At 37.0% G+C, this 13,297-nt stretch overlaps 1 protein-coding gene across 4 annotated transcripts in view; it reads left to right on the top strand.

The window, feature by feature from the left end:
* Positions 1-13,297, top strand: part of VTI1A (vesicle transport through interaction with t-SNAREs 1A) — a 306,773-nt gene that overhangs the window by 61,557 nt on the left and 231,919 nt on the right. For 2 of the 4 annotated variants that reach the window (XM_029080490.2, XM_029080492.1), the window contains exons 5-6: positions 1,810-1,830; positions 6,532-6,616. In XM_029080490.2, the coding sequence (XP_028936323.1) occupies positions 1,810-1,830; positions 6,532-6,616 (106 nt within the window). The remainder of the gene's footprint in view (positions 1-1,809; positions 1,831-6,531; positions 6,617-13,297) is intronic. The other 2 variants (XM_029080491.2, XM_029080493.1) reach the window with 1 other exon arrangement.

Raw genomic sequence — 13,297 nt, 5'->3', positions numbered from 1 at the left:
GGCGCAAGCTTAAACTCAGCCATGCAGCACAAACAAGATAGAACATTTTTTGTTTGGAACCTATTGAAAAAACAAATGTGGAGTATTTTTAAACGCTCATTGATTATGGCAGGGTGGCATGCCCAAATGGACTCTATTGCAGAAGAGTAGTTTTAAACTTTGGCCCTTTAAGCATCCTAGTCAACTGAAGAATGGTGACCCTGAAAAAACAGAGCTCTATGTGACCAACTCCCAGACCCTCTCTTTCTGAAAAAGAATTAATGTTTGCCTTTTTGAAAGCGAAAAAGAGAAACAGACACACACTCACATTTTCTATATATAGAGATACACACACCTATTAGTTTATGATAGGCTAGATAACTGTGTTTAGAGCCCGGCATAATAATTAAGGAGTAGCTTGCTTATATATTTCAGTACAGTTCTATCTTTAAATTTCTGATTTGGACAGTTTCAGCTAATTGAATTACATTTCAGCCTCCAGACTATTTTAGAGGAAGAATGGAAAGTTTCATTTTAAGCAAACGTACAATGCATCATGTGACAGAACGGTTAATGTGTTTCTTTTGGGAAGGAAACTCTTTTATAAAATCTCTCTGCCCCAAACTTGAAATTAGTCTTCTAAAATAATAAGTGAATAAGTGAAACAGAAATTGGAAGGTTTATGTGGCTTTTATCCTTTGGGGTAAAAACAATTGAGAAGCCCTTATCGCAGGAGGTCTTTAGTGGTCTTCTTTATAAGCAATTATGACAACTACAACTAGTTCCGCTTTTTTTCCAAAACAGTAAACATTTGTAGATGTTAATAGGTGAAGCCGATATAATTGTATCTTTAAAGTGGCAATTGTACAGTCCAGTTAGGAAAGGATCGAAAAATGCAAATATCAGTTAGCGCTATTGTGTCATCTGCAGTCTTGTCCAAAATCATTCTGTTTCTATTTTATTTTGGAAAATATTGTTAAAACAAGCTTATAAAAGTAGACACGTTGCATATTCTGGTAACCATTGAATAAAGTCAAGCAATTGGCCTGTTTTGTGTAAGATATTTAAATAGCAAAAGAAATCATTGGGTTTTGATATTTTGGTCTTTTGATTTCCATGCTCTTCATTCTTAAAATATAAAATATGCAGTTCCAAATTAAAAGGTGTCCTGGGATTTTTTAAAATAGTAGCCTTGTATTAAAAATACAGAAATAATCTCCAATATTCCTAATAATTTTGCAGGACATTATGCATACCTATATCTCTTTAAATGTGCCGTATCCTAAGTAAGCATTCTCCTTCATGCCTCCTTAATAATTGTCCGTGTATTAATAGCTAGTATGTAAATGTTTGAGGAATTGATTTCTAATTTAAAATAATATAAGATAATTCGTTGTGAGCTAAATAAGAAATAAGTTGTCAAGATTCAAAATTGGGATCTATCCATCAACTGGTGCATACAAAACCTCTTCAACTGTACATTCTTAGGAAAGTACAGTAAACTAGTTGTTTTTTTTCTTTATAATATAGACTTCTATGAAGTCATTCTCCTTTATTTCGTGATGGTGTCTTAGATGTGGTTTAAAAGAGAATTTCTCACTATTCTCTTTGTTTAATGTGACAGTGTGAGAAAGTGATCTTATTCGTTCAAAAAACTCTGCATGTAGTCTGTGTTTAGGTTCTTCTAATGCGTTTGTCTGTGATTTTTAAATGCTAAACATGTAAACAGATAAATTGTCAATGTTAATTCTGTATCCTGTCACACAACTGATCTTTCTTTCCTGGCATTTCTTTCCTTTTTATCTTTTTTTTTATGCGTTCATGTTGCAGTTGATAAAATTACGTGAAGAGGTGAGTGCTTTCTAGCTTTCTGTTGTCTAGCTTTCCCTTTAAAGCTGAGTTTTTAAATCTGAAGTAGATCTTTTTGTTCAGCATTACAGGGAAATCTACACAAAGCAAAAGTATTGATTATATTGCTCAAAAATGTTCTCTGCTATCTGCCTCGTCTTATAACTGCGTACATAAGAATACTGGGGGACGAGTGTTGGAGATTGTAACTATTATTTGATTGAAGAGGAGAAAGGAGATATTTTAAAGGCAAAGAAAAGGGAAGCATAGTAGTTAAAGTTTTCAGCTGTTGTCATTCAAAATTACATTTTGGTTTTGTATTGTGAAAGCAATTATTTTTATTTGTTTCTGAAAATATTCAGTGGGACAAATATTTGTATAGATTAGGATTTCTAATTTACCAAGTTCCACTTTCAACAAATTCCCCCTCTCAAAATGTGGTTGATTTTAATCTACTGAAACAATCACTTTTGGGGAAATACATTAATATTACAAATGAACTGGGAGTGAATGTTGCCCCGTAAGTGTCAATATGGTCTTATGCATTGGGCAGCGTTTTTGTTGTTGTTGAACATGGTACCTACATGATTCCTCATTTTATTAGGTTTTATAGTCTCTCCTGGTTTTACAACTGTCCACTGCTGTGCACTGTACAGTTGACCGAGTTCAGTAACCGTCTACTGCCTTGGATTTATTTGACACAGCACATATCTGCAGTTCTCTATCCTGTTTTATCCCAACATCAGTGAAAGATTTTGTGTAGTCTATATTTCCGTTAGGCTAAGTGTCTCAAGCGAGCCTTGTTGCCCTGTCAGGGGTACATGACAACAGTTATCACAATTTTGATGTAGCACGGTTGATCTTTGTTACCTTTATCTTTTTTGTTGAAACAACAGTGAATATTATTCTTTGAAAATTAAATTGCTTACAGTAACGAAAGAACATTAGAAACCATCTTGTGGACAGATTAATAGCAGTGATGGGGGGGAGGTGGTGTTTGATGGAATATTTCCTGTTTTGTAATAAGAATATTTCATTATTTGTTAAACCATGTTAAATGTTGATTTGGTGACTTTCAAAAAAACTTAACCCAATCAGGATGTATTTCTGGTACGTTTCCATTAATAAAAAAAATTTGAAACAAAATAAAATTAGCCAAAAGCTTAATGCTCCTGCCTACTTACTGCTCTAGAGCCTTTTTTTGAATCCCTACATGTGAACAGAAGAATGTGTTAGCAGAATTTGTGTAACCTGAATTCTGACAAGCTATCACTCACTGTTTTCTTTATACTTTATACTGTAATGTCAATCCACTCTTTACTCAAGGCTACAGATGTACACATATGTAAATATATTTAGTTCTAAGGGTAAGATGTGATTTGTGCTTCCTAGCCAACTACTACGGGTTATGTTTTATGAATGATGATAATTGGGATTGGAAAAGTCTGTGATAAAGAACCCGGATCAGACCGTTACCACCTGAAGTTGTTTACTGAATGTGATACATAAAATTAGATGTGGGTAATTTGCCCAAATCATTGTTTTGTGCAAAAGTTCTTTAAGCAAGGAAATAAGTGTAACATGTTTAAAAATATATTCTGTTCATCAAAAATAGTACATGCATCAAATACACATTTCTTTTAAAGATGCTTTTAATAGTGTGATTCCTTGTAATTTCTTCCTTTTGTACATGCAACACTAATTGTATAGATCAGTGATTCTCACTCTAATGTATGTTTTGAAAACTAGCATTACCATAATTGATCATGGAATTGTAATTAAAGGTAGACTTAGATCATTTAACTAATAGGATGATGTAATCTGAAATGTAATTTTAACTGCTTTTGTAGTATCATTTATGTAGTATATTTATGGAATAGATTACTCTGATGTACTCTGTGCTGTAACAAATAGTGTAAATGACCCAGGTAAGGTTCTAACACAAGTCACCTAGTGAAAACAACCTAATTTTAGCCATCTTAAGGAGACATGTCCTCTTCTTACAAGTAATTGTACTCTGCTCTATTTTGGGATAATAACATGTTCTCCTCATTATAATGCTGTATTTGTAGGAGGATATTTGTGGGAGGCTGGACCACAGTACAGATCAAGATAAACTGGCTTTAGCGTTTCTGAGCTCTCAGTTTGAGTCCTGCTCACACAGGATGACTAAATCTCCAGTGAAAGTATTCCACGCTACAAAAATTTCCTCACACAAGTTGAGCTCTGTCTGAAGCGCCTACACAGAATCACTCCCCACTTTGAAAAAGGCCATGCAGAGTGTGGGAGAATGGGTTTGGGTGGAGAGTAAGGGACAAGTTGAAAGCATCAGCTGCTTCTGTAGTCCATTTCCTTTCATTCCCCAATATTGGAGCAATGCAAAACTAAGCCAACGGAGTAAATAGAACAGCCGTTTCAAAAACTTGATTTTGTTTTGACTTAGGGAGGGAGCTTCTGAAAGACAAAGTAAGAACCAGCAGCGTGTAATATTACTGTTGAGATGACCATGCTCCTCTGTGCAAATTACTTCGGCAGAAAAATTTGCCCCAGAGTACGTTTAACTCCTTCAGATAGGTTTGTATGATAATGTGAACATATAAAATACAAATTCATGTGGCTAACCATACTGATGTAGCAGTAATGCTGTGCACAATCCGATTTTTCATAATTGCCTCAGATTAAAAAAAATAAATCCCAATTCAAATGTTCCACTCCCAGTAATGTATATGAAGAACCAGATGATTAAAATGTGCTATTTTAACATCTACAATAGGTACAGTATCTCACCTTAAATTTAGGAATTTTTCCACTTTTTGAATTCTTCTTCTGACTATTAAGTTTTGAAAGCTTAAAGAATGTGAAATGAGCATATTGGTATTAAGGTAAAAAAATACATTTTCCCAGCCAAATGGGGCCCACCAAGAGGGTTTTTTGATGGCTACTGTGTTCTTCCCACTGGAATTTAAGTAATGAATGTAGGTGAAGATGAATACAGTCCTGGATAGAGATCTTTTACGTACCTTCTTGAAAGTTTAAGTAATTTTTTGAATTGGTCATATATCCCCAGTCTCTTACAGCACCAGTTCCTTTGGTGGTTTCAATTAAGGCAGTGTATCTCTGGTTTTAAATTTCATTAAAAGTGATTTTGCTCCCTTTTTCAGGTAGCCTACCTCCAACGAATGTTAAAGACTTCTAGACTTTTTGTTTGCAATTTGCTCTTAACCTATCCACTGTGTATTAGATGACGCTATTAATTATTATAGACTGTTATTGCAGCTTTTCTGACCTTCACATTAGGTCCTATCTGTGCTGATCTAAATGCATTGTTTTAATGATTTCCTCTCTCCCCTCCCCAACACCCCCCCCCAACCAAAAAAAAATCAAGGAAAGCTTTGATGTGGCTTTAGCTGCCTCCATCGTCTGGCCGCATCTCAGATGTGTCACCTATGCCGGGAGGGAATAGGGAAATCACGTTTTGAATGGTAATGATAACATACTAATCACTTCCTTTCTTTGAAGATAGAAGCGAGATATTCTGTCAGCATCCCTGGTTGCTGGAGCTTGGAGGCACTGGTCTAGGTGTATTAGCTTAAGTGTGCATGTCAATACAGCTTCCATCTCTGAGATCCATAGGGGCTCATTAGAGCAAGGTAGATCGTTTCGCTAGACAGCCACTCAGATAATATGTATGGCAACTCCTTTTTCATTATTAGAAAGTATTTCTTCGATTTTAAATGACATCTGTCAACAAGACAAAGTTAGAGGAGGCATTTTCTGCCAGATCCCAAAACTGGTTTGGGGCACAGGGGTTTTTTGGGGGGTGGGGGGGTGAGGGGAGGTGGGAGAAAGGAGAGGCCAGAGACCCTTTATGTGCATATTAAATGTTTGCATCAGATATGATTGGTCTGTATCTCTTTTGATAGGCTGAATAAGACTAGTCCAAGATCATTATCCTTTAAAAAAGGAGAGTGAACAATTCATGTTTAGAGGAATGAAGTGATAAAAATAGCAACTTCGATTTCACTGTTTCTTTCGGGTTCAAAATGAAAGTCATTAAAATGTAGGCCATGTGGTTTTTGGAATCTGAATTTTCTTCCTGTATTTGTAAAAAAAAAAAAAAGAATTATCTATATGATTTACGGTTTTGTATATTAACATCAGTGAAGGCACGAGTGTGCCCCTTCTTTCTTGATATTTGCCTTTTATAGTTGCGTTTTAGTATTCCGTTTGGGGTTCAGAGTGTTGTTCTATGCACTCTGTCTTTCCCTACAACCAAATATAAGAGGATTCTCCTAAAAATTGTATCTTTGTTGAAAATCGCTACCCAGAGGTAATCGAGAAGGAAAATGTAATGTTAAATTGCTGGATTTTTTTCAAGCACAAAATATTGGATCAATTTTCCAGGAAAATAAAAATTGCTAGTATTGTTCATGCCTTTCCCATGCTTGAGAGTGATTGATTACTTGGGCCATTCATTGTAGTGACCTAGATCAAATATGAGTATTTTAGACAAAAATGATTGGTACACTTATATGGATTGACTGAAAATCCACTCCTTGCAATTTCAAAATGGACTGTTTTCTAAAAAATATCTGTTTATGGTTTTATATTGGAGCCTCAGAAAGCATAATTAAAAAAAGAGGGGGGGAGAAAAGGAACATTGTAGACAGCCGTCTGATTTTTTTTTTCCTTTTTCTTTTTCAGAGGGCACATCTGCTCGATAACACAGAGAGGCTGGAAAGGTCATCTCGGAGACTAGAGGCTGGATACCAAATAGCAGTGGAAACCGGTAAGAATTCTGAGAGTGAGCAAATTGTCTTGCTTATGCACAGCAGTCTTCACAACACATGACATTTCAGGAAAACTTCAAAGGAGAAGCAGAGACAGCAGCCCGAGATGTGGTTTACATATTGGGGAGACAATTGGGAGCTTATTTGCGCTTATCTTTTTTCAACTTAAAAGGCATGACATCTACTGAAAACAGTTCCTGAGGTTTAAAAGTATACGTTTGAAAAGAAATGGAATACTTTGTCTAAATTCTACATTTGTCTTAATATGCAGTTACATGTTGTCAGTTTACCCACCCACAATGATTGCAAGCACACAGCACAGTTTCCAGTTGTTTTTGCCTTTTGCTTTTATTAATATATGTAAAAATTAACATTTTAATCAATCTGATATATATGCGCCAAAGACAAGAGGTAATATACTTCCCCACTTGCTCATTTACCCTCCGGTTGAAAATGAGTCACCTAATGATTTGGCACTTTTTAAAAAGTAATGAACAGGGTGAACTATCAGAGATGGAAGAATTGAGTTAAATTAGGAGCAAGCAGTGCTAAATCTTATTAACTTAGTTGGTTCTGTCAAAATGTCTTGAGTGAATTACACCAATCGGAGACTTTTGAAAATCCAACAGTAATTAAGCTTCAAAGACTATATGCTGCTTAAATAAACTTGTGGAGAATTATGTAAAGTTACACGTCCTATAACTGTATGGTGGATTGCCAGTGATTACCCAAGAATTATTTATTTTTTTCAGAGCTTTTCTATGGGTTTTATGGTAAACTCTATTTTTGGTATCTTGTTAGAAATGTTAGATGTCATTCAGCATACTTAGGTTGCTAATGTCACTTTTCAGTTAAATTTAAAAAAATCTACTAGCCTATAACTCTTCACTGACCAGTTCCATATTGAATGATGTAATAGAGAAGAGTGTTAAAGAGGCATGCGTTGTTAGCAAAGTTGTTATTCATTGTCTGCTCTATCCCTCTTAGACTTTGACCTGGCACAGGGACTATTCCAATTTATTTTGTATCTACCACAATGCTTGGCATATAATAAACAGCACCCTCATTATTATATCCTGTATACTGTAGTAGGTGTTGATAGGTTAAGGACAAATTAACAAGAGGAGTACAGGACAATTTAATGGAGGGTTTTATTGCAAAATTGAAGTCAAGCCAGATTTTTATAATTTTTTTTTCTTGTCAGAATGGTTTCTTTTTGTCTGGTCTAATTTCTTTTGCATCCTGCTTGGACCCAGGACTAAGGTACTTGACTGACTGAAATGAACTTCTTTTAAGTGACTGTGACAACACTCATACTGTGACCTGTAATAACAACCTTCTATATGACCTTTATATTCCTGTTTTACTGGTAGTTGGGAAAGGGATTCATTCTTCACCAAGAAAGTCTACAGACATTTGTGATCCAACCTGGTTGGAGTGAGCCCGTTGTTGGGTAGAGACTGTCTCTATTTGTTGCTGAATTGTACTTTCCAAGCACTTAGTACAGTGCTCTGCACACAGTAAGTGCTCAATTAATACGATTGAACGAATGAATGCAGGGTTGGATCCTTTTTTTGTTCTTTTGACATTGTGAGTCCTCAAAAATGGACACCATGTATTGGTTTCTTAGAGGTTATCCTGCTATATTTCTCATGATATAAAAGGGAGGGTCTCGGAGAGTTGGAAGATGAAGGATAATAGTCCCCCTATAGAATAAGTGTTTCTCAAGCAAATAGTCTATTTCAGGAAAAGATTTGTCTAGTTGATTACGCATTCTTTTAACATTGCAGTGAAATCCTCTAATCACCGATCTTGATAGCAAAATCCAATATGGAAATTGACAAGGAAGAAGTGTTCTAATAGTAGCTTTAGTTGACCAACTTACATTCTTCTAAAGGGTGGAAGCACGAGAAGCAGCGTGGCTCAGTGGAAAAAGCCCGGGCTTTGGAGTCAGAGGTCATGAGTTCGAATCCCAGCTCTGCCACTTGTCAGCTGTGTGACTGTGGGCAAGTCACTTCACTTCTCGGGGCCTCAGTTACCTCATCTGTAAAATGGGGATTAAGACTGTGAGCCCCACGCGGAACATCCTGATTCCCCTGTGTCTACCCCAGCGCTTAGAACAGTGCTCGGCACATAGTAAGAGCTTAACAAATACCAACATTATTAAAGGGTTCAATCATGAAAAAAGCCATGTCTATATGAGACAAATGTGGTTTCTGTACTATTTGTGTATTTATTATGGAAACAAATTATTTTTGATTTATATTAAGTTCATAATATATGGTTATAATTTGGAGACGCAGAATTACTCAATATGTGAAAATCTACATTTCTCCCTGTTGGAACATGACTGGTGGGGAATGACAGAGTGTAAGGGGTATTGCACAAGCCAATAGCACTAATCAATCGATCAATCAATAATATTTACTGAGTGCTCACTGTGGGCAGAGCACTGTACTAAGCGTTTGGAAGAGTACAATATAAGACATGTTCCCTGCCCACAATGAGTCTGCAGTCTTGCACTATAATCGATTCCGCTTTGCGGACTGTTGGTCCTGAAGTCACGGAACTGAGATCTTTCCATATTTCTCTTTGGGAAATTCTATCACCATCATCCATCATTACCGTAAAGAATAATGAAGGGCATTTGAGAATGGGGAAAAAAAATGTGGGGTGGAAATCATTTCATAGATATAGTTTTAAGATATAGGGCAATAACACGTAGCAGAAATCTTCAAAGTTTGAGAAATTGGTAACCACTTGCAAAAACTCATAACATGCAAATACGTAATGATATGTTTAACTGCTGTAAATGGCTAGTGGTATTACACCATCTTTGATCAAAAGTAGAAAAATTCAGTCAAGTTCTTAACATACATTTTTTTAATATTTATCTGTTTGGAAACTTAACTCTCTCGTTGGTTCTTTGTGGTTGATTTTGACTTCTTTAGCTTGCTGACTTTCAGATTAATTATTAATGGTTTTTCCAATGAAAAGGAGACTCAGAATGTGGTTGGAAGCTACAGTTTGAATATTCAAAATCATATGCTTTTCTAAAAACAGTGAAGTTAAGAAAGCAGAAGAGCAAGCTACTCTGTGGTAGAATCTTTTGTGCACTGGGAGTTGTAAATTCTAATAAACTGTCCCATAGTTGGTTGGCATATTACTTCATGGTCTTCTTGATCCAATCACCAATGGACTATTACCAATTCTATTTGAATGAGTGCATTTCCTACTTAAAAGAGAGGTAGTCTATCCTAGATTTGTTTACCACCAAATTTAATAAAAAATACTTTTTTCAAGGGTTAGGTCTTTCACAAGAGGAAAGCATTTTTTTTAAAAAAATAATATTTATTTTTTAGACAGAATCTGGGCATAACAAATACAATACCTCCCTACATTAAAGGGGATTGCACTAGCGAGAGATTGAGCTGTCCATTTTGTTTTTGGACTGTGTGTCACTCACCCTGTTTCTGTGGCCACTGAGAAAACCTAAGGATCATTACCTCCACTCAACTAATGGAGTGGATATGTGAACCACCACACCTTCGGGGATGTTGTGGCACTTTGAAGTGAACAGTGTGGGGTTCGATTAGGTGGCATATAAAAATGGAATGTCCAGCCTAAATGTCCTGTACTGTACAGACAAATAGCAACATTTTTTTTTCAGTCTGATTTGGTTTATTGTGGCCAAAAGTCACTAATAACAAATGTCACACTTAAACCTGCTAACAAGTCACAGTTTGTTCTAAGGAAGATAAAACATTTAAATTTAAAAATCACCATTGGGTTTCCTCCACTCCAATAAATCGGTTGCATATTGATGATGAACTACCTTTCCAGTTGAGCTGTGCACTTGAATTTTTGCTTTTGTTAGTCTGAGTCATTTGCTTGTCAAAGGATTACATTTTAAGACTTTAAAGAGGATTTCTTTGTGCTCATGTGTTCTGAAGTTATTAATAGAGGAATTTGTCAAAAGGTAAACCCATTTTATAACTCACCTTGGCAACTATGAAAAACAAAGTATATAAAAGTCAAGGCATTTGTTTCAAAGGAAAAACAAGGCAGTTGTCTTTTAATAATATTCTGTGTAATTAGTTTTGTTTATACTTTGTCAAGTCATAAGCATTTGTTACCACTTTGTTGGCACCTGATTTATAGAAGTGACTCTTTTCCACTGAAAAATAAATTTCACTTAGGCTGAGAAAAATGCTTAGCATTTCTGAGCTAGTGAAACCTTTTGCTTCAGATCTGTCAAATGACATACACACAGGTGAATCAATCAATTGCATTTATTAACCACTTACTGTGAACAAGCGCTTGGGAGAGTACACTGTATCGAAAGTTGGTAGATATGTTCCCTGCCCACAATGACCTTACAGTCTAGAGGGGACCGTAGACATTAATATAGATACATAAATTACGGATATGTACATAAGTGCTGTCAGGCTGAGGGAGGGGCGAATAAAGGGTACAAATCCAAGAGCAAAGACAATTCAGAAGGGAGTAGGATAAGAGGAAATAAGGGGTTAGTCTAAGAAGGCCTCTTGGAGGAGATGTGCATTAATGAGGCTTCAATGGTGAGGAGAGTGATTGTGTGTCGGGTAGGAAGAGAGAGGGCAGGGGCAGGGCATGACAGAGGTCCACAGTGAGATAGATGCAATTGAGATTCAGTGAATAGGTTGGGATTAGAAGAGTGAAATGTGTAGGCTGGATCGTTGTAGGAAATCTGGATCGTTGTAGGAAATCAGGGAGGTGAGATAGGCTGAGACCAGGTAATTAAGTGGTAAGGAGTTTCTGTTTGATGCCGAGATGGTTGGGCAACTACTGGAGGTTCTCAAGGAGTGGGAAACTTGTACTGTAGAAAAATGATGCAGGTGGCAAAGTGAAATTTGGGCTAGAGTGGGAAAGATACAGGAGGCAGGGATGTCAGCAAAGGAGGCTGATACAGTAATCAAGACAAGATAGAATAAGTGCTTGGATTTACATAGTAATAGTTTGGATGGAGAGGGAAAGGTGGATTTCAGTGATGTTATGAAGGTTGAACCCAGAGGATTTGGTGACAGATTGAAAATGTGGGTTGATTGAGAGAGATGAGTTGAGGATAATGGCAAGATTACGGGTTTGGGAGCCAGGGAGGATAGTGATGCTATGTATAACGATGAGAAACTCATGGGGAGGGCAGGGTTTGGGTAGGAATATGCAGATTTCGGTTTTGTACATGTTAAATTTGAGGTGTTGGTGGGACATCCAAGTGGAGATGTCCTGAAGGCAGAAGAAAATATAAGATTTCAGAGGGCTGGAGATATAGATTTGGGAATCATCTACACAGAGATGATAGTTGAGGCCATGGGAGCGAATGAGTTCTCCAAGGGAGTGGATGTAGGCTAGAGAATAAATGGGGACCCAGAAATGAACCTTGAGATACTTCCACGGTAAGGGGGTGGGAGGCAGTGGAGGAGCCCGTGAAAGGAACTGCGAATGATCGGCCAGAGATAGAGGAGAACCAGGAGAGGACAGTGTCATTGAAGCCAATATTGGATAATGTTTCCAGGAGAAGGAGGTGGTTGACAATGTTGAAGTTAGCTGAGAGGTCGAGGAGATTTAAGATGGATGAGAGGCCTTTGGATTTGGCAAGAAAGAGATCTTTGTTGACCTTTGAGAGGGCAGTTTTAATGGAGTGAAGGTGGCGGAAGCCAGATTGCAGGGGGTCAAGGAGAGAGTTGGAGGAGAGGAAATGGAGGCAACGGATGTAGACAACTCACTTGGGGAGTTTGAGGAATAATAGGAGGGAGCTGTGGGTCAAGGGAGGCTTTTTTTAGGATAGACGACACATGAGCATGTTTGAAAGCAGTGGGGTAAGAAGCCACTGGAGAATGAACAGTTGAAGATGGCAGTCAGAGAGGGAAGAAGGAAGGGGGTAAGTGCTTTGATAAGGTATGAAGGGATGGGGCCGGGGCGCAGGTGGAGGGACAGGGAGCTTATATCTACCCTAGCACTTTGTACAATGCCTGGCACATAGTGTTTAACAAATACCCTTATTATTATTTTTATCATCATCATCATCATCATTATTATACCCAGGCATTTATACGTTGTTAATGCTTATTCAGTGAGTACTTAGGGATCACAATATTGGCCCAAGGGTAATGTGGATTGGTGAAAATGATGCCTACTGAAGTTTCAGCAGTTAGTATAGTTGCAGTTCTTTAAAGCAGGGGGAATTGAGAGATCATTGGACAGTTTTTTCCTTTCCTAATAATCTTGGATTCATTTTATTTGTGGTTTACATCTATAATAATCATGTTTATATGTGTGTTGTACAAAGAGATGATTTCCTTACATTTGGTATATTTCATTAATGGAAAAAAAATAAAAAAAATCTGATTGCTGGGTGCTTTACCCTAGAGCAGTTGTTTTCAACTACTTTTTAGAAACTAGCTTTACAATTTCATGGCTACTCCTAAAGAATTCAGCATCATGCTCTTCCCTTTTTATTCAGATCCTCTAACCATCTAGGTATTCCTCTACATACTCAACACCCTGTTGTCCCACCTCCCCCTTTCCTTACTCCATACACAGAAATACTCTGGAGCCAAGTGGAGAACAGAGCTGAAGACACAAGAAAACTCACATATCTCAATGTCTCCAGCACTTTCTTATCACCTGCACATGCAATT

Source organism: Ornithorhynchus anatinus, chromosome 16 (genome assembly GCF_004115215.2).
Source record: "Ornithorhynchus anatinus isolate Pmale09 chromosome 16, mOrnAna1.pri.v4, whole genome shotgun sequence".
In the NCBI taxonomy this organism is placed as follows: domain Eukaryota; kingdom Metazoa; phylum Chordata; class Mammalia; order Monotremata; family Ornithorhynchidae; genus Ornithorhynchus; species Ornithorhynchus anatinus.
The sequence above is the reverse complement of the archived record's forward strand: the minus strand, read 5'-3'. Positions and strand labels throughout refer to the sequence as shown.